This window comes from Bufo gargarizans, chromosome 1 (assembly GCF_014858855.1).
Source record: "Bufo gargarizans isolate SCDJY-AF-19 chromosome 1, ASM1485885v1, whole genome shotgun sequence".
NCBI lineage: Eukaryota > Metazoa > Chordata > Amphibia > Anura > Bufonidae > Bufo > Bufo gargarizans.
In genome coordinates this window covers 74,038,663-74,066,243 of record NC_058080.1, presented here as the reverse complement: position 1 = coordinate 74,066,243, position 27,581 = coordinate 74,038,663, and the positions used below count along the sequence as shown (strand labels likewise).

Here is a 27,581-nt window from a genome sequence, read left to right as displayed (position 1 = left end):
TCTGCACAGACGGATCCGCACCTATAATGCAAACGCTGGAATCTGTTCAGAACGGATCCGTCTGCATTACTCTGTCAAAAAAAAGTCTAAGTCAAATCCGTCTTGACTTACATTGAAAGTCAATGGGGACGGATCCGTTTACAATTGCACCATTTTGTGTCAATGTAAACAGATCCGTCCCCATTGACTCACATTGTAAGTCAAGACGGATCTGTTTGGCTCCGCACGGCCAGGTGCACAGTTCTCAGTCTCGGTCAGTGCACTTGGAGTTTTGTACCTCTATAACTACCACTATCATTCTATGTATAAATCGCCTCTCTACATGACTGATAACTTGCATTATCACAAGACGCAGGGTGTGAACGCTCAGCATCCGCTCCCCCGCACACAGGTGTAGTCCTGCCTTTGTGCTCCCGCTGCTGTGGTGCGCGTATACCCCGCACATTACGGTAGTAGAGGAGGCTACAGCCGGGAGCACCCCGCAGAGGTACACACTAGTGCTGAGTGCGGGGAAGTAGCGGGGCAGTCAGCAAGCAGGAAGGCAGCAGTCAGTCAGCAGGCAGGAAGGCAGCACATGAGCAGAAGACTCCCTCAGTCACCGGCCACTGTCACCTGTGCGCAGTGTATCAGCGGCACTCCCGGCAGGAGGGGGCGGGGCGGCCTCCTGAGGTGCGGGGCTGACAGGAGGGGCGGGGGGCCGCGCACGTCACACAGCCCGGACCTAGAAGAGGGCGGACGTCTGCTCGCCGCTCACAAGGGCACCTGCATGAGGTGCCAGGAGAGGTGCCAGCCATGAACACAGCCCCGGTGTAGACTGCTCCCAGCACACCAGGTAAGTTCTTGGAGTAACTTTCCGGCTCACTGGACACACACGGCACACCTACAGCCAGGGCTAGCTATGTGGCTGCTGCAGAACATCTTTGTAGAGCTTTTTACATGGGACTCCACTTAATTCAGGCAATGTATCTATCTATTAATCATCTATGTATCTATCTATCTATCTCTCCGTACGTTTATTGTGTCTATCTATCTACCATATATGTGTCTTCTATCTATCTATCTGTACATTTATTCTATCTATCTATCAATCTCTCCGTACGTTTATTGTGTCAATCTATCTATTATCTATGTGTCTTCTGTCTATCATCTATCTTTCTATCATCTATCTTTCTATCATATATGTGCTATCTATCTATCTATCTATCTATCTATCTATCTATCTATCTATCTATCAATCTATCATACATATACAGACACATTGATATACCATAGACCTGGGGTCTCCTGCATTCCAGCTGCTGTGAAACTACAACTCTCAGCATGCAGACATGCTGGTCTGTGCTTATAACTCCCACAGAAGTGATTAGCGTGGAGTGCGGGAGGTTGCTGAGCGCTCCCATCATCTCTTATAATGACCGGACATTAATTCTATAAATCCATTCAAGTTTTATTATTGGCTCTTTTATTGCACGTTTTTCTGTTTGGAAATGTATAATTGTGCAATAGTTCTGTGTGTGACGGATGAGTCAGTGACCTGGACGCCACATACCGACGGCTGCCGATGATCATTTTGCTTATGGAGCGCTCAGCCCGTTTATTATCCAGCACTTATAGTTTCTTACGCCTTTTCTTATGTCCTGCTGTATTAATACGGTAAATCTGACAGCCGCAGCCCCAGTGGTTGACAGCTGCTGCGTCCTTACTGTGTGAACGATACCTTTATTGGCCGTATGGCTTTTATTATGTCACTTTTCAGGACTGATGGATCAGTGGACTAATCCCACTGCTGAGCCGCAGCCTGTGTGACGGAGGCACGGGGTTGTGAGGTCTGCCATCCCTACAGCAGGCGGGGAACGGGGTGTGAGGTCTGCCACCCCTACGGCAGGCGGGGAACGGGGTGTGAGGTCTGCCACCCCTACGGCAGGCGGGGAACGGGGTATGATGTCTGCCACCCCTACAGCAGGCGGGGAATGGGGTGTGAGGTCTGCCACCCCTACAGCAGGCGGGGAATGGGGTGTGAGGTCTGCCACCCCTACGGCAGGCGGGGAACGGGGTGTGAGGTCTGCCACCCCTACGGCAGGCGGGGAACGGGGTATGATGTCTGCCACCCCTACGGCAGGCGGGGAACGGGGTGTGAGGTCTGCCATCCCTACAGCAGACGGGGAATGGGGTGTGAGGTCTGCCACCCCTACGGCAGATGGGGAATGGGGTGTGAGGTCTGCCATCCCTACAGCAGGCGGGGAATGGGGTGTGAGGTCTGCCACCCCTACAGCAGGCGGGGAATGGGGTGTGAGGTCTGCCACCCCTACGGCAGACGGGGAATGGGGTGTGAGGTCTGCCACCCCTACGGCAGACGGGGAATGGGGTGTGAGGTCTGCCACCCCTACGGCAGACGGGGAATGGGGTGTGAGGTCTGCCACCCCTACGGCAGACGGGGAATGGGGTGTGAGGTCTGCCACCCCTACGGGAGACGGGGAATGGGGTGTGAGGTCTGCCACCCCTACGGCAGGCGGGGAATGGGGTGTGAGGTCTGCCACCCCTACGGCAGGCAGGGAATGGGGTGTGAGGTCTGCCACCCCTACGGCAGGCGGGGAACGGGGTGTGAGGTCTGCCACCCCTACGGCAGGCGGGGAACGGGGTGTGAGGTCTGCCACCCCTACGGCAGGCGGGGAACGGGGTGTGAGGTCTGCCACCCCTACGGCAGGCGGGGAACGGGGTGTGAGGTCTGCCACCCCTACGGCAGGCGGGGAACGGGGTGTGAGGTCTGCCACCCCTACGGCAGGCGGGGAACGGGGTGTGAGGTCTGCCACCCCTACGGCAGGCGGGGAACGGGGTGTGAGGTCTGCCACCCCTACGGCAGGCGGGGAACGGGGTGTGAGGTCTGCCACCCCTACGGCAGGCGGGGAACGGGGTGTGAGGTCTGCCACCCCTACGGCAGGCGGGGAACAGGGTGTGAGGTCTGCCACCCCTACGGCAGGCGGGGAACGGGGTGTGAGGTCTGCCACCCCTACGGCAGGCGGGGAACTTCTAAGGCAGATTTGGACTTTTAACTAACTTTTAACCAACCCTGTTAAGTAAAGAGGGTTCCTCACCAAATGCATTTATAGCATAGCCAATGGGTATCTCTTCTGGGACCTCCACTCATCGGGAGAGTGGGTACACCTTGACCCCCTGCATGGATTGAGTGGAGAGGTGCCAGTGCATGCCCATAGCAAACCATGCCAAGCCTATAGGGGGTAACAGAAAGAGGTGGGCATCAAGTGCAGGAGACACTGACTGATCTGGAGGAAGGTAGAAAGCCTAATGACTTATCGTTAACTCATCCTTGAAGGGTAAATGCACGTTAGGGGAGGTAGATTCTCTAAAATTGTACCAAAATGGCCAATAAAGGGGTCGTGACTTGTGTTCATAGTCGCCCGTCATTTTCCCAGGTGAATATTTGATAGATATATAGATATAGAGAGAGAGAGATAGAGAGAGTAGGTGAAACATATGATCATTAGGGATTTGTGTGCTGGAAACATCACTAATTATAAGAATGGGGGGTCCACGAGTCCTGTGTATGATTGGAGGGGTGGTCTCCATGAGTTATCACTGCTCCATTCACACAAATGACTTGTAGACCCCTGTTTTCATGATCGTTGGGGGTACCAGTGATCACACATTTATTAACTATTATCATCTAATAGGGGACACATGTTCATGAGAAAACAAATTTAGATGATGGCATTCCGTCTGCCTGGTACCACCACTAGATGGAGCTAACTGCATATAGGTATACATTGGGGGAGATTTATCAAACTGGTGTAAAGTAGCACTGGCTTAGTTGCCCATAGCAACCAATCAGATTCCACCTTTCATTTTTCACAATAAAAGGATCAATCTGATTGGTTGCTGTGGGAAATTAAGCCAATTCTGCTTCACACCAGTTTGATAAATGACCCCCATTGACTTCAACAACATCACAACATGCAGTAAACGTATAAGCGCCCCCTAGTGGTAGCCGCAAGAAGCCAGAGTTGTATCATTTATCTCCATGCAGGAGTTGTGTAGCTCAACCTCGTTATAAAGATTGAAATTAAAATGTTATCAGCCCAGAATGTGAAGCCTAAAACAATGTGGAGATTGTCCTCATTAAGCCATAGAGTCCTTCCACTATGCTGCCCATTACCGTGCTGAGTGTATGGGGCACCGAGGTCTGTGTCATGTATGGTCCAGCAGATTTTGGGAACATTGGGTCTCCACCAGCCGCGGTTCATTTTAAGAGGTTTTTTCCTGCAGTTGGCTGTTCATTTACTTTATGGGACTTATCATTTAGCACAAACACATGGCGGTTAATATGCAACTGTGCAAAAGTTGTAAAACGGCGTTCGCCCTTGTGTGAGTAAATCTGCTATCATTCATCATGAGCGGACCTTTGCTCTGCCAGCAAGAATCCAGCCTGTGGAGAGGAGCTGCTAATGTATGGAGGTGTTTCTGGAGGCTCTGAGAACTGAAGATGTGGAGGTAGGACCATCCTCTCCGTCATCTTCTCCCCCGCCATGGTTTACATACAGTCCTATCTCTGGGCAGCACGTTAGAGAGCAGGAGGAGCTGAGCAGACGGATATACAGTTTTGTGGGAAACATTTCAGAATTACTTGTACAGTGTGGACCCCCAAAAAGTCGCCCGCCTCCAGCAATAGTATGGCAAGATGAACGAGCAAGTGGATTGTTTTTGTTTAATTACCCACAAGTCACAAAAGATGCCGAAAGTGCTCCCCGTTTACATCACGTCGGATTATCTTGGCCGATACCGCTTGCAGCACTTCAACAGTTAATTCTTAAAGGGGCTATCCCATCTTAGACAATGGGGACATATCGCTAGGATATGCCCCCATTGTCTGATAGGTGCGGGTCACACCTCTGGGACCCGCACCTACAAGGAGAAAGAAGCTCAGTTCTCCTTGTAGGTGCAGGTCCCAGAGGTGGGACACGCACCTATCAGACAATGGGGGCATATTGCAGCGATATGCCCCCATTGTCTAAGATGGGATAACTCCTTTAACTGGGCCTGAAGATTGGCATCAAAGTTGGCAGACGGACACTTTTCACTGATCTGAATAAGTAACTGGCGTTTTTAAGGGGTTAAATGAAATCGGACCACTGATTTCGCACTGCCAACATACAGCCGGTGATGTCTAGCATCAGATACAGTGGAGTTCAGCACGGCCTGAACAGGTTCTGGGCATGAAAACTAGCATCAAAGTGGGCAGAAAGACTTATTGGAGGCGGGCTACTTTTTTCGTAGGCCACCCTGTATTTTATTCATCTGGATCTCTGGTTATTCTGGGTTTAGGAGTCCAGTGGGTGGTCCTACTTCGTGATTGACAGCTTTCCCTACACGACCGGCAAACAGATTAGGACCGCCGAGTGGACTCCTAAACCTTTAAATCGATTAATTATTTTTCAAAAAAATGATATGTCCAACTGCTCAGCTCCTCCTGCTCCATAACATGCTGCACATGCAACCTTCAGGATCCCTTTAAGCCGACCATGCAGCGGAAAAAGAGTGATTAAGACCATTTCTTGTTGGCCATTGGCCACTTTTTGCCGGCCGGACAGGCGTGACAGATGCCAAACGATGGCAATATTGGCGGTTGTCAGGTGCTTTAGCTCAAAAGTCGTTTATGCCAAATGACCTCTGCGTTGACGTAATAGTCTGTAAGGCTACGTGTATCCATCGCCATGACTAGAAGCTATGACCATTGATAAGTTGTCGATTTATTAACTCACGGCATTGTCATCCAAAATGTGAACTGTCACAGACCAACCCTTGAAGAACAAGTCGTTGCGAAACCGCCTGCTCAGCCTGGCTATAATGGCTGCTGTAGAGTTCTGCTCCGCTCAGCTTCGTCGTAGCCGTCTTTGTGGTCCGCAAAACTCTGATATCGGCTGCCTTTTTATACCCTTCACAAATAGACAAAAATAGGATATGTTCTCCTTTTTGTTGCATGGTCACAGAACGGGCCTGTGCATGTGGACAGCACGGGTCTGCTGTCTGCTATGAATGTATCCGCATCTGTTCTGCTAAAAATGTGCCGCGTGCGTGAGGCCTTAGTGTCTGGCTATTGTTCCGTACTACTATTATGTTACTGTACTGCTCCTCCATAATACTTCTCACTACTCCAGGCATGTAAAGCATTAGGCTACTTTCACACTAGCGTTTTCAATTCCGCTATTGCGATCCGTCATAGGATCTGAATAGCGGGGAAAACGCTTCAGTTTTGTCCCCATTCATTGTCAATGAGGACAAAACTGAACTGAACGAAACCGGAGCGCACCAGAATGCGTTCCGTTTTAATTAGTCTGATGCAAGTAGCGTTTTTCTGTCCGCGATGTGGTGCGGAGCAAGACGGATCCGTCCTGACACACAATGTAAGTCCATGGGGATGGATCCGTTTTTTCTCTGACCCAATCGAAAACGGATCCGTCCCCCATTGACTTTCATTGACATGGCTATAGAAGACATAATACAACCGGATCCGTTCATGACAGATGCATGTGGTTGTATTATTGCAGGCATCCTCAAACTGCGGCCCTTCAGCTGTTGAAAAACTACAACTCCCAGCATGCCCGAACAGCCTACAGGTATCAGCCTACAGCAGGGCATTGTGGGAGTTGTAGTTTTACAACAGCTGGAGGGCCGCAGTTTGAGGATGCCTGTATTATTGTAACGGAAGTGATTTTGCAGATCCATGACGGATCCGCAAAAAAAGTTAATGTGGAAGTAGCCTTACTCCATAACGCTTCCAGCAAGTAAACTTGCCTAGTGTGGTTTGCATACATTGTAACCTGGGCTCATGTAGGCATCCCGGGCTTGTAGGGATGCTGGGGGTTGGAATGTGTGTGACATTCCTACACTGACAGCATTCCTGATGGGGGTTGCTGCATTTATTGCCTTTTCTTTTCTATTATTTTTTTTGCCCACAAAGCTCTCCATAGCAGACTATTTCACTGATTATTGTTGATTGCAATATTTTTTTTTTTAGCTTGTCATGTTTTACATCATTTGTGGCACTTATCAGATTTCCGTTTTGCATGAGGATGGAAATAGGATTATTATTGTTGGCTGACAGGACATGGAAGTCGTACCTCCGCCGCCGTAAGATCTGTTTCTACTTAACCGATTACATGAAATGCAGTCAGCAAGCTCTGCCAACATGGAAGCCATCTGTATCATTAGATGCTGAGGTTTAGGGGCCTCGCTGTCAATCTGCAGCAGCTGGTTAAGGGGTTGACGGCCCTTTTGGATTGCATGGGTCCCCTGAATAAAGTTGACTTAGATGGGGGCAGGGGGTCTCCTCAGCAGTGGACAGCAGCTTTATGTGCTGTAATAGGAGACCATATTACATTACTGTACCTCCTTTTGAAGAGACCTGCCACCCCTTGATTTCTATATTTGCTGATATCCCTCCAAACAAAAGACCCCACTCTGGTCATGCGTGACAAGCTATATGTCTCATCAAAAAGTGGCGAGATGCTTAGACTCGATAAGAAAAAATAAAAACATACAGGGTGACCTATATTTTTTTTATTTTTTTTTTATTTTTTTTAATCTATCCTCGACATGCCTTACCATGGATTTCACCATCTGTATTGCTTGCTTTAAAATCAGCACAGACCTAAAAACTTCATCTTTGATGGGTGTCCATCATAGATTAAATTATGGATCCTGCTTGTGTTTTATTGTCTTGTCTTGGAGTAGAACATTGTCTTAGGCCTCATGCACACGGCCGCTGTTTGGGTCCGCATCCGAGCCGCCGTTTTTGCGGCTCTGATGCGGACCCATTCATTTCAATGGAGCCGCAAAAGATGCGGACAGCACTCCGTGTACTGTCCGCATCTGTGGCTCCGTTCCGCGGCCCCGCAAAAAATATATAACATGTCCTCTTCTTGTCCGCGATTTGTGGATAAGAATAGGCATTTATATTGCCATTCCGTTCCACAAATTGCGGAAGGCAACACGGGCGCCTTCCGTTTTTTGCAGATCCGCGGTTTGCGGACCGCAAAACGGCACGGTCATGTGCATGTAGCCTTATTCTTACAACTGGAAATAGTTAATTTTTTATTATTAAAGGTGCCCATACATCTTCAGTTGGCCCATACACATACCTTTTATCATCCAGCCTAAGTTAGGCCTCAGGGGAGTCTGGCGGCGGAACAGCCTGTCGGATCCGTCCTGCCGCTAGTTCACGTGTGCCCCCGGACTGCCTCTCCGCCCCCCTTGACTAGCTCTACACGTGTATATACAAGTATGTATTCTGAATGGGGAGAGAGGAGAAAACCGCTGAAGGACAGTTCTGGCGGTGGTTTATTGAAGGAGAGAGCCAAAGGATTGGGTGAAAAAATTACATTTTCCCAACCCTTCTCTTTCCAGGGGAGAATCGTTGGTCCCCCTTTTACAATCGTGCATAGGCCAGTCCTGACAAAATCGCTATGTTCAGCTGACAGTACAACTAATGTATACGGGGACTGTAAGACACAGAGGACCCTTCCGTGCTAGGAACCAGAAGAGGACACGAAGAAGAAGTGGCTCTTTTATTTATTTTTATTTATTTATTTTTTCAGCAATGATTAACAACACGTTTCAGAGGCTAAAACCCCCTTCTGTAGGGTCAGACTGGCCAGAGAGGCTACCAGAGGCTTCTTCTGTGGGTCCAGGTTCTAAAAGATTTCCCCCTCTTTCCAATCTCTTCTTATGATGGTTGGAACGGTTAGATTTTGCTGTCAGAGATCCCGTGCAGACATCAGACTGTTCTCTGAAGCCTCTGAGCAGAGTACACATCCTGCACAATGAAATAACCTCGGCTGAAAATTGGAAATGTATTTGCAGAACATCCATTTCATAGTGTGGGAAATGGAAAAGAAAACTGTAACAGGCTGGAGCACAAATCAATAACTGTACTTTACAAGTAGCATCTTTGCGCTTGTGTAATGTAAGACCTCTTGTCTACGGTGACCTTCAAGCACGACCCACCGCGGCGGCAATGCAGCTCAGTACAGAGTGCAACATTGGAAGCTACGAGACAATGGCGGTTTTAGTCGTATCGGCTCCTGATTCAGTTTTGGCAATGAAGCAAGGACAAATTACCGTATGTGGCTGAAGTAACTTTCAGATTTATTTTAGATTCAGTACCAACTAGGGAGTACAGCAAATCTCCGAACCCTGGTATACGGGGGCTTCAAGACCTGGTTAAGCCTCATTCACACATCCGTGTCTATGCTCAAATCCGTGAGCAGGTGGTCAGTGATGCATCCGTGACGCTGTCCGTGAAGGATCCGTGTTGGGTCCACATGTCCGTTTTATGCTGTCCTTGACACTGAACAGCTGAAAAATAATTTTCAAAGCATCTCTTCCTAATTATCCGTGAAGCACAGATGCAACACGGATGACATCTGTGGTTTTCACGGAGCCATAGACTATAATAGACGTGATGGATCCGTGAACAAAATAGAGCATGCATCCGTGCTGAAAACACGGATCGTGCTAAAACACTGATGTCTGAATACACACATTAAATTGAATGGGGACATGTGCTGTCCGTGGAGAACACGTATAGCACACGTCCGTGAATGAGGCTTAAGTAAAGTACAAGTTCCCTGTTGGAAATACTGACTAGTTGGAAGTGCATCCATTGCCATAAAGACATTTGTACATTTTAGTTCTTTCTTCTGATGTTACATTTTTGACTAGCATGTGGCACGGGTCAGGATCCTGATCCGTATGACAAATGCATTGAAATGCCAAATCAGTCACTCCGGTGTCATCCGGAAAAACGGATCCAGCTTTTTTTTTTTCACATTTTTTGCAGTCTGAGCATGCGCAAACCGCAATGCCGGATCAGTTTTTCCCAGAACACTCGGGGTGGATCCGGAATTAATGCATGTCAATGGGAAAAAGTGTTCTGGAATTTTAGACGGAGATAAAACCGCAGCATGCTGAGGTATTATCTCCGTCCTGAAAAGGCAAAAAGACTGAACTGAAGACATCCTGATGCATCCTGAACGGATTGCTCTCCATTCAGAATGCATGAGGATAAAACTGATCAGTTCTTTTCCGGTATAGAGCCCCTAGGATGGAACTCAATGCCGGAAAAGAAAGTACCCTAAGGCTGGGTTCACACCTGAGCGTTTTACAGCGCGTTCCTACGTGCTGTAAAACGCTCAACAAGGAGAAACCAATGATTCCCTATGGGAATGGTTCTCACCTGGGCGTCTTACAGAGCGTACGATCGCGCTGTAAAACGCCCGACGCCCCAAGAAGTACTTGAGCTTCTTTGGGGCGTCTTGTCGCGCGTTCCCGTACATAGACTTTCGGGAACGCGCGACAATGGGCGTTAACTTGTCTCTGTATGCGCGATTGCAAATGCCGGTACAATCGCGCATACAGAGCGCTCCTTTCAGAACGCTCAGGTGTGAACCCAGCGTAAGGGGTAGGGTATATCCAAAGGAGAGGCTTCCCATTATTTGCCTCCTATTGCAGACAATAGTGGGAAAGCTCTTTCTGCAGCCAGAGGGCCAGACCGTGAGGAGAGGTAAAGCTGATCTACTAGATAGAAGAATCCTCCATATGTTTCTCAGTTTTGATAGTATTTTTATGTATTTTCTTCATTCTGTGTTTCTGTAAATTCAATATTATCTGAATTTTCTTTGTTTCGTTTTAAGCAGAAGAGACATTCATTCAGTTAATGTTATGTCCTCTACATGTTTTCCATAAATTATTTAAACTTCTTTTTTTTTTTACTCCTATATACAGTACCTACAAATGTCGTAAAGGGAAAGCTGCCACCAGTGACCTCCCTATCCAACTGTTTGGATAGACATATAGCTATGGTTCACCTGATCAGAGATATATATATATATATATTTGTTGAGTCCTATTTTGGGGATTTGAAGTTATGATTTCTACATGGATAAACTACTTTCACACCAGCGTTCGATCGGATCCGTTCTGAACGGATCCGATCATATTAATGCAGACGGAGGCTCCGTTCAGTACGGATCCGTCTGCATTAATAACTTAGAAAAATTTCTAAGTGCGAAAGTAGACTGAGCGGATCCGTTCAGACTTTCAATGTAAAGTCAATGGGGGACGGATCCGCTTGAAGATTGAGCCATATGATGTCATCTTCAAGCGGATCCGTTCCCATTGACTTACATTGTAAGTCTGGACTGATCCGCTCGCCTCCGCACGGCCAGGCGGACAGCTGAACGCTGCAAGCAGCGTTCAGGTGTCCGGCTGCTGAGCAGAGCGGAGGCTGAACGCTGCCAGACTGATGCATTCTGAGCGGATCCGCTCCATTCAGACTGCATCAGGGCTGGACGGAAGCGTTCGGGTCCGCTCGTGAGCCCCTTCAAACGGAGCTCACGAGCGGACAGCCGAACGCTAGTGTGAAACTAGCCCAAGGCCTCATGCACACGGCCGTTGTTTTGGTCCGCATCTGAGCCGCAGTTTTTGCGGCTCTGATGCGGACCCATTAACTTCAATGGGGCCGCAAAAGATGCGGACAGCACTCCATGTGCTGTCCGCATCCGTTGCTCCGTTCCATGGCCCCGCAAAAAAATATAACCTGTCCTATTCTTGTCCATTTTTCGGACAAGAATAGGCAGTTATATCAATGGCTGTCCGTGCCGTTCCGCAATCTGCGGAACGCACACAGACGCCATCCGTGTTTTGCGGATCCGCAATTTGCAGAACGGTCGTGTGCATGTAGCCTAAAGCAGTAATATGTAGATTAGCTTTCTGAGGAGATCTCAGTGTGGTGAAGCTTTAGTACATGGAGTGTATGATATGTAGATGCTAGGACACATGTCTAGCCCTGTCAGTCAAAGTCAAGGGAGGAGTGTGCAGAGCACAGGGGGTGTTACAAAGCAGTGCTCAAATGATTCGGCCCCACCCCCTGGTGCTCCAACTTGCTCATTTGCATATGAATACAAACGAGTTTAGCAGTATTTCTGGTTTAATAGGGTTGATCCTGGTGACAGAGCTACTTTAATATGCAGATTAGGCCTTTGGTGCAATGAGGTTGTCACCTTTGCACCAGTGTTTTTATCAGGTGAACCACAGCTATGTGTCTGTGCAGACATTTTGATAGGGAAGTCGCTGGTGACAGGTTCCCTTTAACTTTCTGTCTGGGTGACAACCATTTGAGTCAATGATGCTACATGTACTGAAGTGGTCGCCGGAGGATTTAGCTGCCAGGCTGCTCAGCCAGGGTGGCATCTACATCTATTGTAGAGTGTAGTGAGGCCCTTGGGCAGCTCTGCAAGTGGGGGTGCACATGAAAGCTTTCCTATTGTACAAAATATTAAAATGACCTCTATAAATGAATGGAATTGACGGTAAAGTGCATTCAGACTTCATCTATCGCCATGTCAGTATGAAGTAGTAAAGATTTTGTAAACTGTAACGAAACCTATTTGTAACGTAACAATCAAAGTGATGAATATCCTATTGACCCAAATAAGTCACATTGGGCCTGAGAACCCCAGGGATTAATCAATCCTTACACATCCAACCAGAGATATAGGTTGTCCAGGCTGTTGGATTAAAAAGTTACGGGGATGCATATAATAATCATAACGGTGATAGATCGCTGCCATGCATCTCCGTCAGTAAGAGTTCTGATGCCGCAGTGTTAGGTCCACTGATGGCCGATGGGTGTGCAGAATCTCAGCGCTTTTAGTCTTTCATGGAGATAAGTCAATGAATTGTGTGTGAATACTGCACTAATCCAAATCAAGGAGGTAACTGTCCTGCAATTACACACATCCGTCAGTAACATATACAGGTATTGGATCCAACTTGGCTTCCGAGTAGCATTACGGCTCCGGCTACATGGCGACACTGGTCATGGCCAGGATTGAAGTATAGCAATGATCCCATAATAGATATTTATGGGATTGCAGTGAGAGGCGCAAAAAATCCACAGCATTTAAGGCCTCATGCACACGACCGTGCCGTTTTTTGCAGTCCGCAAACCGCGCAGAACGGAATGGGCGGCCCATTGTAGACATGCCTATTCTTGTCCGCAAACGGACAAGAATAGGACATGCTATATTTTTTTTTTGCGGGGCATTGGAACGAAGCAACGGATGCGTACAGCACACGGAGTGCTGTCTGCATCTTTTGCGGCCCCATTGAAGTGAATGGGTCCGCATCCGAGCCATGTGGACCATAACTCCGGTCGTGTGCATGAGGCCTAACTTTGTCTACATGATAAATGCCATTAGCTGAAGTGAGACAACCCCTTTAGGGTGGAATAATCTAATTATATTAAATCCTTGCCCTCGGTGTCTGTTCACAGGTACTCGCCATACCATTAGGTTTTCACAAGCTTGTACTCTGAGGAGGAGAGGAGATCCCAGCAGTGCTTGAAACTACAGTGGGTCGTAGGAAATCCTCACAATATCCATAGGTCACACATTCAGCCATACAGTCTATAAGGCCTCTTTCACACGGGCGTCAGTTTTTTTGCCCGGATAAGAGGCGGGTGCGTTGCAAAACATTGTCAGGCGTTGCACTCGCGTGAGAAAAATCGCACATGTTTGGTACCCAAACCCGAACTTCTTCACAGAAGTTCGGGCTTGGGATTGATGTTCTGAAGATTGTATTATTTTCCCTTATAGCATTCTGAATACAGAATGCATAGTAAAACAGCGCTAGAGGGGTTAAAAAAATAATAATAATAATTTAACTCACCTTAGTCCACTTGATCGCGAAGCCGGCATCTCCTTGTGTCTCCTCTGCTTATGAACAGGACCTGGGGTGAGCTGCTGCATTAAATAGAGGTTAAGGACCTTTGATGACGTCACTCTGGTCATCACATGGTACGTCACATGATCTTTTACCATGGTGATTCACCATGGTAAAAGACCATGTGATGACCGGAGTGACGTCATCAAAGGTCCTTAACCTCTATTTAATGCAGCAGCTCACCCCAGGTCCTGTTCAGCGCAGAGGAGACACAAGGAGATGCCGGCTTCGCGATTAAGTGGACTAAGGTGAGTTAAATTATTTATTTATATTTTTAACCCCTCTAGCGCTGTTTTACTATGCATTCTGTATTCAGAATGCTATTATTTTCCCTTTATAACCATGTTATAAGGGAAAATAATAATGATCGGGTCTCCATCCCGATCGTCTCCTAGCAACCGTGCGTGAAAATCGCACCGCATCCGCACTTGCTTGCGAATGCTATGCAATTTTCACGTTTCCCATTCACTTCTATGGGGCCTGCGTCGCGTGAAAATCGGACAATATAGAGCATGCTGCGATTTCCACTCAACGCACAAGTGATGCGTGAAAATCACCGCTCATGTGCACAGCCCCATAGAAATGAATGGGTCAGGATTCAGTGCGGGTGCAATAAGTTCACCGCACGGAAAACTTGCCCGTGTGAAAGGGGCCTAAGGAGTCATCTCCGATCCTGGGGGTGACAGCGGATGGCCAGCTATATAATACAGACATAATCTATATAATATAATGCAGCTGATGCTGGTACAGCCTCAGAGCCATCTTACTGTAATAGGCAGCGCTCTGCCACGTACTATTACGGCACTGAGTGAGAAGGGGTTAAAAAAAAGAGAGCCAGTTAGTGTCGATTAGTTACAGGACAAGCCGTGTGCACTCAGGTCATTACACAAATCTTCCCATAAATCAATCTATTTACTTTTATTTTTTTCCGGAACGATAATTCCACACCTGCAAGCGGTCCGTGCCCAGTGTGAGGCTTCAATGCCAAGTTTACCCAGTGTTAAACCTGTCCCAGCTGCAGCGTGTGTTTTGTAGCCAACAGTTAAAGGTGTTGTGTCCTAGGAAAGGGGATTTGTCCGGATCTCAGGTGGTAGGTTAAGGTAAGTTGTCCGGATCTCAGGTGGTAGGTTAAGGTAAGCCCTGCTGGTGCTGTGGATCTTGTGTAGCAATGCAATGCCGCGTACGTCAGTGACATCAGATACATGAATATGGTCTCTGCTGGGATTTTGACTACTTCTTGGGCACAGGGTTGCCAGCCAGAATTTTATCTTTTTTCTGGATAACTTATGCAAAAATCACAGACATCCCAAAAATTTTACTGACAAATTGCTAAACCATAATGAATGATAAAGATTATAAGGATAATACTCCATCTCCCGTCGGCACTCATCAAATGCGATCACGGCGAGCCGATGTGTGTGAAGGCTGGCTGGGGTCTCGTGTAGGCCCCAGACCAGCCTTGAGTAATTTCCAGCGAGGCTCTCCAGAGTGACGTCAGGGCGCTCCACGCACATGGATGACGTGATCGCATGGCACGTCATCCATGCGCATGGGGCGCTCTGACGTCATTCTGGAGCGCCCCGGGAGCCGCACGGACTGTAAGTATACCGCCCCCCCACTACTACTATGGCAACCAGGACTTTAATAGCGTCCTGGCTGCCATAGTAACACTGAAAGCATTTTGAAGACGGATCCGTCTTCAAATGCTTTCAGTACACTTGCGTTTTTCCGGATCCGGCGTGTAATTCCGGCAAGTGGATTTTACCAAGTTTCATCCAGACGCTGCAGAAAAAGATATGCAAAATCCGATGTGTATTAATCACTTTTTTCTTTTTTTTTTACACTGAACATGTTGTAGTTAAAGGGGTTGTCACTTCAGCAAATGGCATTTATAGTGTAGAGAAAGTGAATACAGGGCACTTACTAATGTATTGTGATTGTCTATATTGCTTCCTTTGTTGGCTGGATTCTTTTTCCCATCACATTATACACTGCTGGTTTCCATGGTTACGACCACTCTGTAATCCAGCAGCGGTGGTCGTGCTTCCACACTATAAGAAAAGGTGCCGGCCTCTCTGGCAGTTAAGACCGTGGGAGCGCACATAGGCCAGTGCTTTTTCCTATAGTGTGCAAGCACGACCACTGATGGATTGCAGGGTGGTCATAACCATGGAAACACGCAGTGTATAATTTGATGGGAAAAATTAATCCAGCCAGCAAAGGAAGCTACATGTACAATCACAATACATTAGTAAGTGCCTTGTAGTAACTTTCTCTACATGATAAAGGCCATTGGCTGAAATGAGACAACCCCTTTAAGGTAGCCATACACCTTAGATAGCTGGTTGTTTCTATCTCTTTAGTTTTTTTTTGTTTTGTTTTTTTACTTTTCTCTGAATCAACATGGCAGAAGAATAGGCTGAACTGGGCGGACTTTTTTAATGCTGAACTGGGTGACTTTTTTTTTTTTTTTTTTTATTCTGAACTGGGCGGACTTTTTCTACCTTCCTATATAGATAAACGGCTAACCATTGTTTTTCTAAGGTGACAGCAGCCAATTGCTGGGTCAGAGGTTGTTCCATTATATGTTCTGCAATTTCTAGAGGCTTGTAGAGCTAGAGATATTCAAGATCAAGTATGTAAGTAGCCAGAGGTTTGTGTTAGTGATTCCATTGACAGGGGCTACTTATCAGCATTTACCTAATGTTCATGAGCACCATAATCTGTCACTGTCAAACTATCTACTATCTTCCAGGAAACAGGCCTTTATAGCTTTGTCCACTTCAAAATACAGGAGACTCGGACACGCCTGAGATAACGTACCACTATAAAAAGAAAGTATTTCAGAAGGAAGGAGACCTACATGGAACTGCAGATCAAAAAGGATATTCTTGTTATATATATATATATATATATTTAAGGCATATAAAAACAGTAAATGTGTATGTACAGAAAAAAAAACTGGCGTTGATGTAAAATGTATTTCAGGCCTTAGTAAACTTTTTTTGTAAGGTTAGTAACCTTTCTAATGAAGTAGCTCACTAATGTGTATGAGGATCAGCGGTACCGAGATGTACAATGGAGTCATTTGTCAATCAATTTTGAGACTCGATCCAGTAAAGCACTGGCAAAGTTTCTCCACTATTGATTGTCTACATGTTAAAGGTAATTTAAGACTATGGGAGGATGTACACTTGTACAGTACTAAGGAAAAGTCGGAGATCTGAATGTCTCCAAGTCGTCAAGCATTAATTGGTTCTGTAGAACGTGAAAACTTATGGGACATTGATAAAGTGAATTCCCACTGTTCTGTAGACTTTTTAGTTCATTTTACAGTTATTAGATGCAATAATTATAATTTACACCCATCTATATATTTTGGAAGTAAGGTCACCAGATGGAACATGACTACAGAAGTCATATCAATGATGGCCTCCAGTAACCATGCTCTAGAGATGTGTTCCTCAACAATGCCAAGCCTAAAGATGGCCACACACCAGTCCAAATTTGGCGGAACCAGATGACCATCTAGTTTGTATGGGGGAGTTTACCAACTCCTCCCACAAAGGCATATATCGTTGGAGAAGCATTGGGCTGTTGGATTTCAACACGCTTGATCCTTTTGTTCTTAGGAAAAAAGCCAGGAAAGTAAGCACTGAAAGTACACGGCTCCTCCATTGTGTAGTGGACAGCGCTGGTAACTGCTGCGATGCTCCCAATGAAGTGAATGAGAACAGCGCTGCAGTAACCAGCTCCGTCCACTAGACAATGTGTCCTAAAAAGAGCTGCTCAGAAACAGCCCGGGGGCAGAGTGTTTGACCCCAGCCAGTCAGATAGTGATGGCCTATCCTGAGAATAGGCCATCACCCGTACATTGTTGGATAGCCCCTTGAAATCTCTCCAGGCGTTGCACGGCCTGGAATTGTCTGCTCAGTGTAGGTTTTGTTTTTTAGCAATTGGCAAGTCAAAGCTTGGAGACCACAGCTCAACAGTCACTGAAACTTTACAGGTCAACAAATGTGAAAGTACCATGAGTTTTTAGTTTATCCTTGGAGTTAAAATACAAAATTACTAATGTCAATGTTGTTGACACCAAAGGTCAGATTAGGGAGAGGAAATTATTCTTGGGGCCTTAATTCCAATTCCAACGGCAACTTCAATTTTTTTTTTTTATTATTATTTTTTTTCTCCTGGACCTTTGTATCACTAAGGTATCACATCCTGGGCCCACCGGAGGATCTTCTGGTACTATGGTAGGCCAGTTTGACGCTGATAACATCTCAAAGTATTATGGGACTTCATCTAAAACTTGACTTCCATAACTGAAGAGCTTTTAACAGGGTTCTATTTAGGACACGATTGTGGTAGAAATATTTTCTATTTAGAAGGCAAAAAGTTTTAATTTATGGTTAAGCTTTTAGTGACTCACCAGAGCGCTCTTGAGCCTGCTTCGCTATGGGATATTACACAATCTTGAAATGGTTAAGTGCCTTGATATTTACTTTCTTTGCTAAAGAATCATTGACTTCTGGGGAAAGTAGGATAGAATTCCCCCATTGTGTTTGACATTTGACACATAGTTTTATTCAGATTCTAAATACCAGCAGAGAGCGTGTGCCGTAGTGTGTGTAGTCTAAATTACTGGTTTGGTCCAAGCACTATTTATCAAGGCAGAGCAGTTCTACCAACTCTGCACTTACCCTGGGTTCACACCTGAGAGTTTCTGAGACGCGCGTTTTATGCGCGTATTTGTCACGCGTTTTTATGCGCGTTTTTTGCAATAGTAAACGCGCGTTTGTGTGATTGACTGCAGTGTTGTCCAATGAGTCTATGGCCAAAACGCGTGACAAACGCCCCCAAAAAAGCTCAAGAACTTGTTTATGCGTTGGGCGTTTTACAGCGCGTTCAAACGCGCTGTAAAACGCTCAAGTGTGAACCAGGGCCATAGGGAAGCATTGGTTTTCATGTGTTGTGTGAACTTAGGGTTAGGGAATTTTCATATCCTGTAACAGGGTCCTCCACCTGTAACCCCTTCTAGTAGCCCTGGCCGAGAGCCATTAAGTAAGAGAGTTCATGATGTAATAACACATTTCCCCTGTAGTGGGCACTGCGGTAGATATGTGTGGCCGGACTAAACATAAATAATGACTGAAGTGTGCCGATCCCATGAGAGTCCGTTTTCTGTTAGTAATTACATTCAATTATATCATTGGGTGGATTACAGTAGTAAGGGGGACTGTACTAGATATATATAATGTACGGAGCCTTCTGCTCAGGTTCCTCAGCTCTTGGCCAGATTGGAGAGCAGTCACCTGGACCGTCTCCTGCTCTTTATGTCCAGTATTTTACAAATAAGCTGCAGATGAGCAAATCAATTCTGCTGTTTTGGAATTTGTCACAAATTCCCCGAAAAAGAGAGGGAGAATAAGAAGAGCAAGGACTCATGAACAGGACAATTTGCATTTTGCGGTCTGCAAAACACGGATTTGCATAAAAAAAGTGTGCATCCCTTTTTTTTTTTTTTTGCGGATCCATTGTAACAATATCTGTCCTTGTCCTGTTCTATTTTTTTGCGGACATGTGTAAACAGAATGCACACTGTCATTTCTGTTTTTTTGTGGACCCATTAAAGTGAATTGTTCCACATATGGGCTGCAAAAAAAGAAATGGACATGGAAAGCCAATACGTTCCTTTGCATGAGCCCTAAGGGAGAGAGAAGAGTGAGACCGCTATTATAATTTCTAACAATTTTCTGAGCAATTGGGCACTCTTCATTCAGATAGAATTTTTTATTTTTGTATTGAAATCGCTGAATTTGACATGAAACGAATTTCAAGAAATTCACTCATCTGTATGATAACCCATTGATTTATATAGGCTTTAGTAATGCAGCGTTCCCCCAAACTATTCTTTGGGAGTACATGTTCCTAGGCCCCTGGATGTGGCTCCTCCGTTATTGGCACCTCCGAATTCTATTGTGCACTAGTAGTATTTAATGTAGCCCAACAACACCTGTCATATTTGAAAGTGTCTCACAGCCCCGAAACATTAGGAAACTCCTGGTTTAATGGTTAAAGGGGTTTTCTGGGATTATCATCATGATGACCTATCCTTGGGACAGGACAACATTTTTATTCGATTTCGATACCATAAAAAAGTATTGCGATACTCAACACCATGCAAAAAAAAAATAAAGCACCAAAAAAACCTGAGGTATTAACTGCCGCTGATCGCAGCTCCCGGTCAGAGGTCTGGTGCCGGCAATGTCATTCTGCCGCCGGCACCCGCCTCCTGTATCTGTATTAAACGTTAATTATCTTCATTTCTGGCGCAGTGGCCACAGCCCCTCCCCTCTCTCCTCTCATTGGTGGCATCAGCGGCACAGGGGGAGGGAGAGACTGCTTCCTTCCTTCCTTTGTGCCAGCAGCACAAAATCCAGGTGGCCCCCTGGGCATTGGCCCACCGGGAAACTTCCCTGTATGGCCAATCCGCCCCTGCATGAGACCCCTTTAACAAGTAGGTATTTTACAAAGCGGAGAACCCCTTTTAAGTTGCCATTAGCCACCTTCAGCACGCCAGCTGCTGTGAAACTACATCTCCCAGCATGTACACTTATTGTCTGTTCTTTTTACCTCTCATAAAAGTAAAAGGAGGATTCTGGGAGTTGTAGTTTCAGAACAGCTGGAGCGCCGGAGGTAGGTGGTACCCAGTGATTTCAGTGACCTCAGCCGACCATCGAATGTGCATGGGGTGCTCGACTTTGGGGAAGCAATGGATCTTGCGTTTTACATTTCAACATGCCGATCCTTTGTTCTTACAGGAGATATGCCGCCACCATAGGAGTCTAGCGGGGACTTATTTCCCTCTCTTTTGAGGATTTGGCTGAGCACAAGTCTTCAGCTGACAACTATTCTTAGATGCATGCCTAGATTTAAAGGGATTATGTCATCAGAAAAGGGCCACTTGACCTAACGATACGTCAAGACTTCCTATTCTGTAAAGATCACTTTTTTTTAGCAGTCAGCTCATTATCACAGGCAGAATTATAACAACAGATATCACCTCTGCATAGATAACACAGTATCCTCCATTCCCAAGAGGTGATATCACAGTTTATCTGCTCCATCCTAACCTCTGCACAGGCCACAGAGCATGCCTAGAAAAACTCTCCCAGATAGGTCAAAGAGGTCCCATCCTGACCATTGTGTCCAGGGGATATGTGGCTGCTGTAAAGCATATCTCCAACCAGAAGTCTTTGCATATTATTAGTTCTATTGGCCAGTGTGAATACTGCACAATTGTAAGATTGTTTTTAAATATAGTGACATGGTAAATTTTTAAAATCCCCCAAAAAATAATATGTAACATAAAAACTTGACTTAAACACTAGGTCATTTTCTAATAACACTTCCCTTTACTTGAAGGAGTTATCCAACCCCCAAAATACCAAACCTCACACAGATTGTACTTCCCTTGCTCCCCGGCAATCGTGTCACTTCTGCTTCCGCTGCATCTCACAGTCCGGTGGGGGGCAGCCAATAGCAGGCCGCGACGGGAACGAGCCTCCCTAGCATCGCAGGTGACGCTAGGGCAGCAGAAGGTGCGTTTGGTGCCAGGAGCGAGGTAAGTACAGTCTGTGTAAGGGGCCCGAACATTTGGGGGGACATTTTGGGGGTTGGATAATCCCTTATAATGAGAACCTGTCTTAATCTTTCTGCTAGCCTCACTGAGGGCAGCATAAATTAGTGACAGAAATGCTGATGTCAGTGATGTGTCAATCAGGAGCTAAAAGTAAGTGGTTGCCAAGAACCAGCACCATAATCATTGCAGCCCAGGCCTAGAAAAGAGTCAGATCTACCCGAGAAGAGTCCTGGTTATTATAATCTCCTGCTCTCCCATCCATCTGCTGATGATTGGCAGTTCTCTCCTAGAGAGAAAGGGAGAAAACCAGGTAGAAGACGTCCATCATCAGCAGGTGGGCAGGAGAGCAGGAAGTCATGAATAACCAGGACTCTTCTCAGGTGGCCGGGACTCTTTTCCAGGCCCAGTCTGCAATGATTGTGATGTTGGTTCTCGGCAACTACTTACTATTAACTTATAAATGACAGACCACTGACATCAGCTCGCCTGTCTCTACTTTATTCTGCTGTTAGTATGGGCAGCATAAAGTTGATGACAGGTTCCCTTGATTATTGTCGTTTGCAACACAATGAATAAATGTAAATACATGTCCATCAATCTGTTAGTTTTTGCAGTGTAATTTATTTGACCAAAATAAACTTCAGAAAAGTTACAACTTCACAGCAAGTAGAGAAACCAGTTATGAAATAAAGACATTAATCCACAATGCTGCGGGATGGTGAGATGATGACATTTCTTCTGCTCATGTTCATGTTAGAACAGGGATCAGCAACCTCTGGCACTCCAGGTGTTCTGAAACTACAACTCCCAGAGTGCTCCATTCACTTTTATGGAAGTTAGAAGAACAGCTGAGCTTGTTTGCATGCTGGGAGTTGTAGTTTCACAGCAGCTGGAGTGCTGAAGGTTGCTGATCCCTGTGTTAGAACATCTAGACCTAGTAAACGTAGTACTTACACATTTGCTTTTCAAATGTTCTTTCTTTTAAGAAGCTGTGGTCTAATCTTATGATGAAAAGCATGAATTGCTGGTGTCTTCCATTCTTTAGACCAAGCTATGTATAGAGTGGTTCTTGTGCATGTAAGGATCAGAGAGCTGAAAGAATTTCAAATATCTCGCCAAAAGGCATTCTGACAGTAGATGTTTATTTCCGGTTCATAAAATAGCCGCTCTACGGGATTCCACACATTGCTCATTATTAGTGACTCTTTTGTTGTAAAAATAATAAAATCCACTCTGCACAAATAGCAAACCTTAAAGGGGTCCTACCAGGAGTGATGTAAAAAAATCGGACATCATATAGTACATGACACCATGCTAGCATCTTTTTGTAACAAAACTAGAACCAGCCCTGCACCTCGCATGCATCCAGAGATCTCCTCATTCATTGTTCCAGTTGATCTGCTAGCTTATTTCAGGCTGCCAGCTCAGGGGGTGTGTCCTTTCCACTGCAGCTGTCTCCCTATCACAGCTCAGGGGGCGTGTCCATTCTCAGGAGGCTGGTCTTTTCTGCTGCAGCTTATCAGAGCTTCTAACAGTAGTTGCAGCTGGGGGTGAGCATGGAACTGAGCATGCGGGACCACCTCAGGTGGACAAATAAACATGGAAAAGAACAATCAATGGGTAGCGCTATATAGATACATTGTATTGAATAACTCAATGGCTATGCTACATTTTTCATTACATGCAATAGATATTTCTTTTTTGGGTACAAATATAACTTAAAAGGATTATCCGCTTGCTTTATATAATCAGGTTTGTTAGAAGAGCCCCACCATTAGGTGATTACAGGACCCCCATTTACCATCTGTAATCTGCAGAGAAACCTGGCTGAAGGTTCCTGCAGCGCCACCACAGGTGAAATGAAGCATTACAAGGTAACGGTTGATGCCTCTGTAGCTTATGGATGTGTCAGATCTTTCAAAGTGAGAGGTTTCTCCTCCACTCTGGCTAATAGTTGAAGATACTGAACAGGTCTTCCTCCCTTTTTAACTTATACTGGAATATGATAGATTATTTGAAAATGTGTTTTCTAAACCAGACAACTCTTTCATGCGATCCTTCAATTATTAGAGTTGCATAACTTTTAATAAGAAGAAAAAGTGTGCATTTCCTTAAAGAGGTTGTACCATGACACACATTCCCCATGCACTGGATACAGCATATGTTATTCACTGGAGTCCTACCAAACACGAGAACTGTGAGCCCCATGTTCCTCCATTTAAATGAAGCTGTGGTCACACATACACACTGCTGCTCCATTGACCTCTGAGAATGCTGGAGATAACCGACTCGGCTATCTCCATCAGTCCCATAGAGCAGCAGTGCGTATGGGTGGCTGCTGCTCCATTTAAAGGGGGAAGACACATCTCCTGTCCTGTGGATAGTAAAAGATATTGATGACCAATCCTCGGGATAGGTCACCAATATCATATTGGCAGAGGTCCAACACCCGAGCGCGCTGTGAGTGTCTCTGCCTCTTCCTAGGCCAGTGATGTCACCATACATCGGTAACTTGGCCTATTTGCAGCTCTGCCCCATTGAAGTCTATGGGTCTGAGCTGCAATACGAAGCACAGCCACTATACAATGTACGGTGATGTGCTTGGCATTGGCGCACACACTCCCCTATACATAAAATGGTCAGCCAGTCCTGCCAAAATTGGCGAGTTTGGCCGATTTGACCTTTTATATGTATAGGCACCTTTAGTCATGTGGTGATCCTACCCCAAAAAACAGGTCTACGAAGAGAAACACAGTTTTTACGTACATGAAAAAATCAACAGAATGTAATTACACACCAAATTTTGCCAGTCTGTGGGATGTAAAAATAGTTGGCAAAATACAGTAAGAGTACAAACTTGAATAACACTATGAAAATATGCTAGTTGATTTCTGATGTGCTCTTTTTTTCTTAAAATCGGTGTCACACTGTATTTTCAGTCTGTAAGAAAAAAAAAAGTCATAACATACAAGTTGTCCATTCCATTACCTGTTGCCCATTTCTCTTCTGTGGAATCCAACGACCATTGGATCCATAGTAATGATGGTAACCATCCGACCTTAGAGAATAGTAGCAAGACATGGTTATTTGACCACATAGTTATAGACATAGTCTTAAAGTAATAGTGTGTCCATATTTCATTTCTTTGTTAAAAAAAAAAGTTACATAAACATTCTTGCTTTCTTATGTTTTATATGTTTTATTTCTTCTAGGTGACTAACAAAAAGATTCTAGGCACAAAGAAGCAGGAAGACTTTACTAATTCTACAGTTCCAGACCTATGGAGAACCAACTTTTTAACTGAGAACAAGCTCTCGAAATTAGACATGGCCTTGCTACTTTTTGGAGCGTGCTTCTTCTTTATTCAGCCTCAAGGAGTATTGTCTCGGCCAACCTCTATTAATGTAAGGATCTTTACATCACCCTCTCCAGCTTACGAGCTGAAGGACACCTCTCATCTCAATGGCACCTACCAGCATTTGCCGCACACCATTATTATTGGAGTACGTAAAGGGGGGACTAGGGCTCTGTTAGAAATGCTCAGCCTACATTCCGATATTGCGGTGGCTGAGAGTGAAATACATTTCTTCGACTGGGAAAACCAGTATGTAAAAGGTCTACCTTGGTACTTGAGCCAAATGCCTTTCTCCTACTCTCACCAACTTACAGTGGAGAAGACTCCAGCCTATTTCACATCAACTCATGTTCCTGAACGCATATACAATATGAACAGCACCATTAAGATCTTGCTTATCTTAAGAGACCCTATTGAGAGAGTCTTATCAGACTATACCCAAGTCTATTATAATCACTTGCAGAAAAATAAGACCTATCCTCCGGTGGAGAGCCTACTTCTAAGAAATGGTGAACTCAATATCGACTACAAAGCCATAAACAGGAGTTTATATTACAGTTATATGGAAAACTGGCTGAAATACTTCCCACTCCGAAATATTCACATTGTTGATGGTGACTATTTAATTAAGGATCCGTTCCCCGAAATTCAGAAGGTAGAGAGGTTTCTGAACCTTTCCCCTCAAATCAACGCATCCAATTTTTACTTCAATAAGACCAAAGGGTTTTACTGCTTACGGGACAGTGGTCGGGAGCGCTGTTTACACGAGTCCAAAGGACGGGCTCACCCACACATAAGCTCCGTTCTTTTAGGGAAACTATGTGACTACTTTTATGAACCCAATAAGAAATTCTTTGAGCTTGTCGGGAGGACATTCGATTGGATGTAGATAAGAGGTTAGGTTGTAACATTAACTTTTTTTAGAAATGTTACATTGTATTTAATAAGAATATTTAAGCTATAAGTTATTTATAAATTGCATCTTCTGGAAAGGACTCGGATATGAAGAAATAAGCTAGTTATATTTTTATACTGTAACTGTGAATACTCTTTGTATAGATTTTCTTGGATAATAAACGATAATTTTTGGAATATAACAAAATCCTATTTTTTTTTTATACTTCTGTTGCAAAAAAAACTATTTTTCTATTTGTCTTGTTAGATTTTATTTTCCATCTTTAATGTTTCTAGATTGATATGCAAGGTTTTAACCTGACAATATCCAAAAGCGAAGCAATTAGAGGGCACAGTAGCTTTTTTTTTTTTTTTTTTTGCAGATTACTAGGCAAGTAAAAATTCTTAAATGAAGGGTAAATCGATTTTTGCCAATTTTGATATACATTTTTCAGTGCTTTGACCTCAGTTCTGTGCAGGATTTGTGGTGTACATATCTGCAACACAGCCCACATAGAGTGCCAAAGGCCCATAATGTACCTCGGTCCATGCTGTATTTTGGAAGTACTCTACCCTAGAAGCTTTGAGATCAGTAGGGACTCTGTGTGCTGAAGTACAGGCTATGTGCATGTGGCACTGGGAAGTTGTCAAATTCATCTTACCTGAGCAATGAATAAAGATTTGGAATTTGATGTGAGAACAGTAAATTGGGTACTTGAAAATCATCTTGTAACCTTTGAGCAATGAATTGTTTTTTTTAAAGTAATCTGAACTTACATAATAAAGAATATCACAGAATGCAGTTTTCTCCAAGATGTGACTCTTTCTCTAGATGAAAGAAAAATTGAGAAGTTAGATATCAGATAAATAAATGGATATGATAGATGGATAGAGAGAGAGATATGAGATAGAGATTAGATGGATAGATATGATGGGTAGAGAGAGAGATATATGACATGATACATGGATATCCGATAGATAAATGGATATGAGATAGACACAAGATAAATACGGTATAAGATAGATAGGAAATGGATATATATGATAGAGAAGATGGATGAGATAGAGATGATAAATATTAGAGAGATGTGAGATAAATAGATATAGTATGAGATGGATATTAGATAGCTATATAGATAGAAGATATACATTATATTAGATAATGAGTTGATAGAAAATGAGGAAATAGCACATTGTATTGAAGCTTCATTCACAAACCAATTTTAAAGTAAGGCATAAAGAGCAATTCTCTGATAAAATATTCTCATTTGAATTGCTCTTTTTTCACATGTTTGAAGTACACATTAAGATCCTTAAGGAATTTGAGATCCCCAGGGTTTCCCCTGCTGGACACAGCAGCAGGCACCATTACCATTAATCCTGTGTCTGCCTCTGCAGATACAAGCTGTCATGATCTTCTGTCAGCACATCACGATAGACGGTGTCTGCAGTGCATCCAGATAATATTGCATTCTGCTGGCAGCCCCTGCAGGGTGAGCGCGGTACATGGAGTCTGAAGATCTCTGTTGTCCTGCACTGTATCCATCATCTATAGCACTAACACTCTGTACCATGTTAAAAGAATTTGCTAAAACCCAGTGTTAAACTCTTACACACAGTGCACACATAGAAGCATGCAAAAAAATAAATAAATGGAGTACTCTGCTGGGGCATATGTTTAGTAGGGTACCTTCATACTGAGTTCATCAGAGTCTCTTTCAGCAGATCCTGCACACTAGTTGAGAAGAATAGCACTGCAAGAAACAGTATTTCGCTGGACACCATCACGAAGCCGGACACAACGGGGTCCATTATAAGTCAGTGGTGTCTGTTGGGTGCTGTTGACATCCATCATACTGTGGACCGATCACTTTGTTTTTTTACAGGGCCTAC

General features: G+C 44.9%; 1 protein-coding gene across 2 annotated transcripts; it reads left to right on the top strand.

Annotated features, from left to right (window-relative positions):
* Window positions 1-525: 525 nt before the first annotated feature.
* Window positions 526-26,482, top strand: HS3ST1 (heparan sulfate-glucosamine 3-sulfotransferase 1). 2 transcript variants are annotated; one of them, XM_044283444.1, is made up of 2 exons: window positions 526-832; window positions 24,652-26,482. In XM_044283444.1, exon 2 carries the CDS (start codon window positions 24,766-24,768, stop codon window positions 25,681-25,683), a length of 918 nt encoding a protein of 305 aa, XP_044139379.1. In that variant the 5' UTR covers window positions 526-832; window positions 24,652-24,765; the 3' UTR covers window positions 25,684-26,482. The 2 variants fall into 2 exon arrangements, with proteins under 2 accessions (XP_044139379.1, XP_044139371.1); XM_044283436.1 differs by lacking the exon at window positions 526-832 and adding an exon at window positions 22,768-23,313.
* Window positions 26,483-27,581: the final 1,099 nt, after the last annotated feature.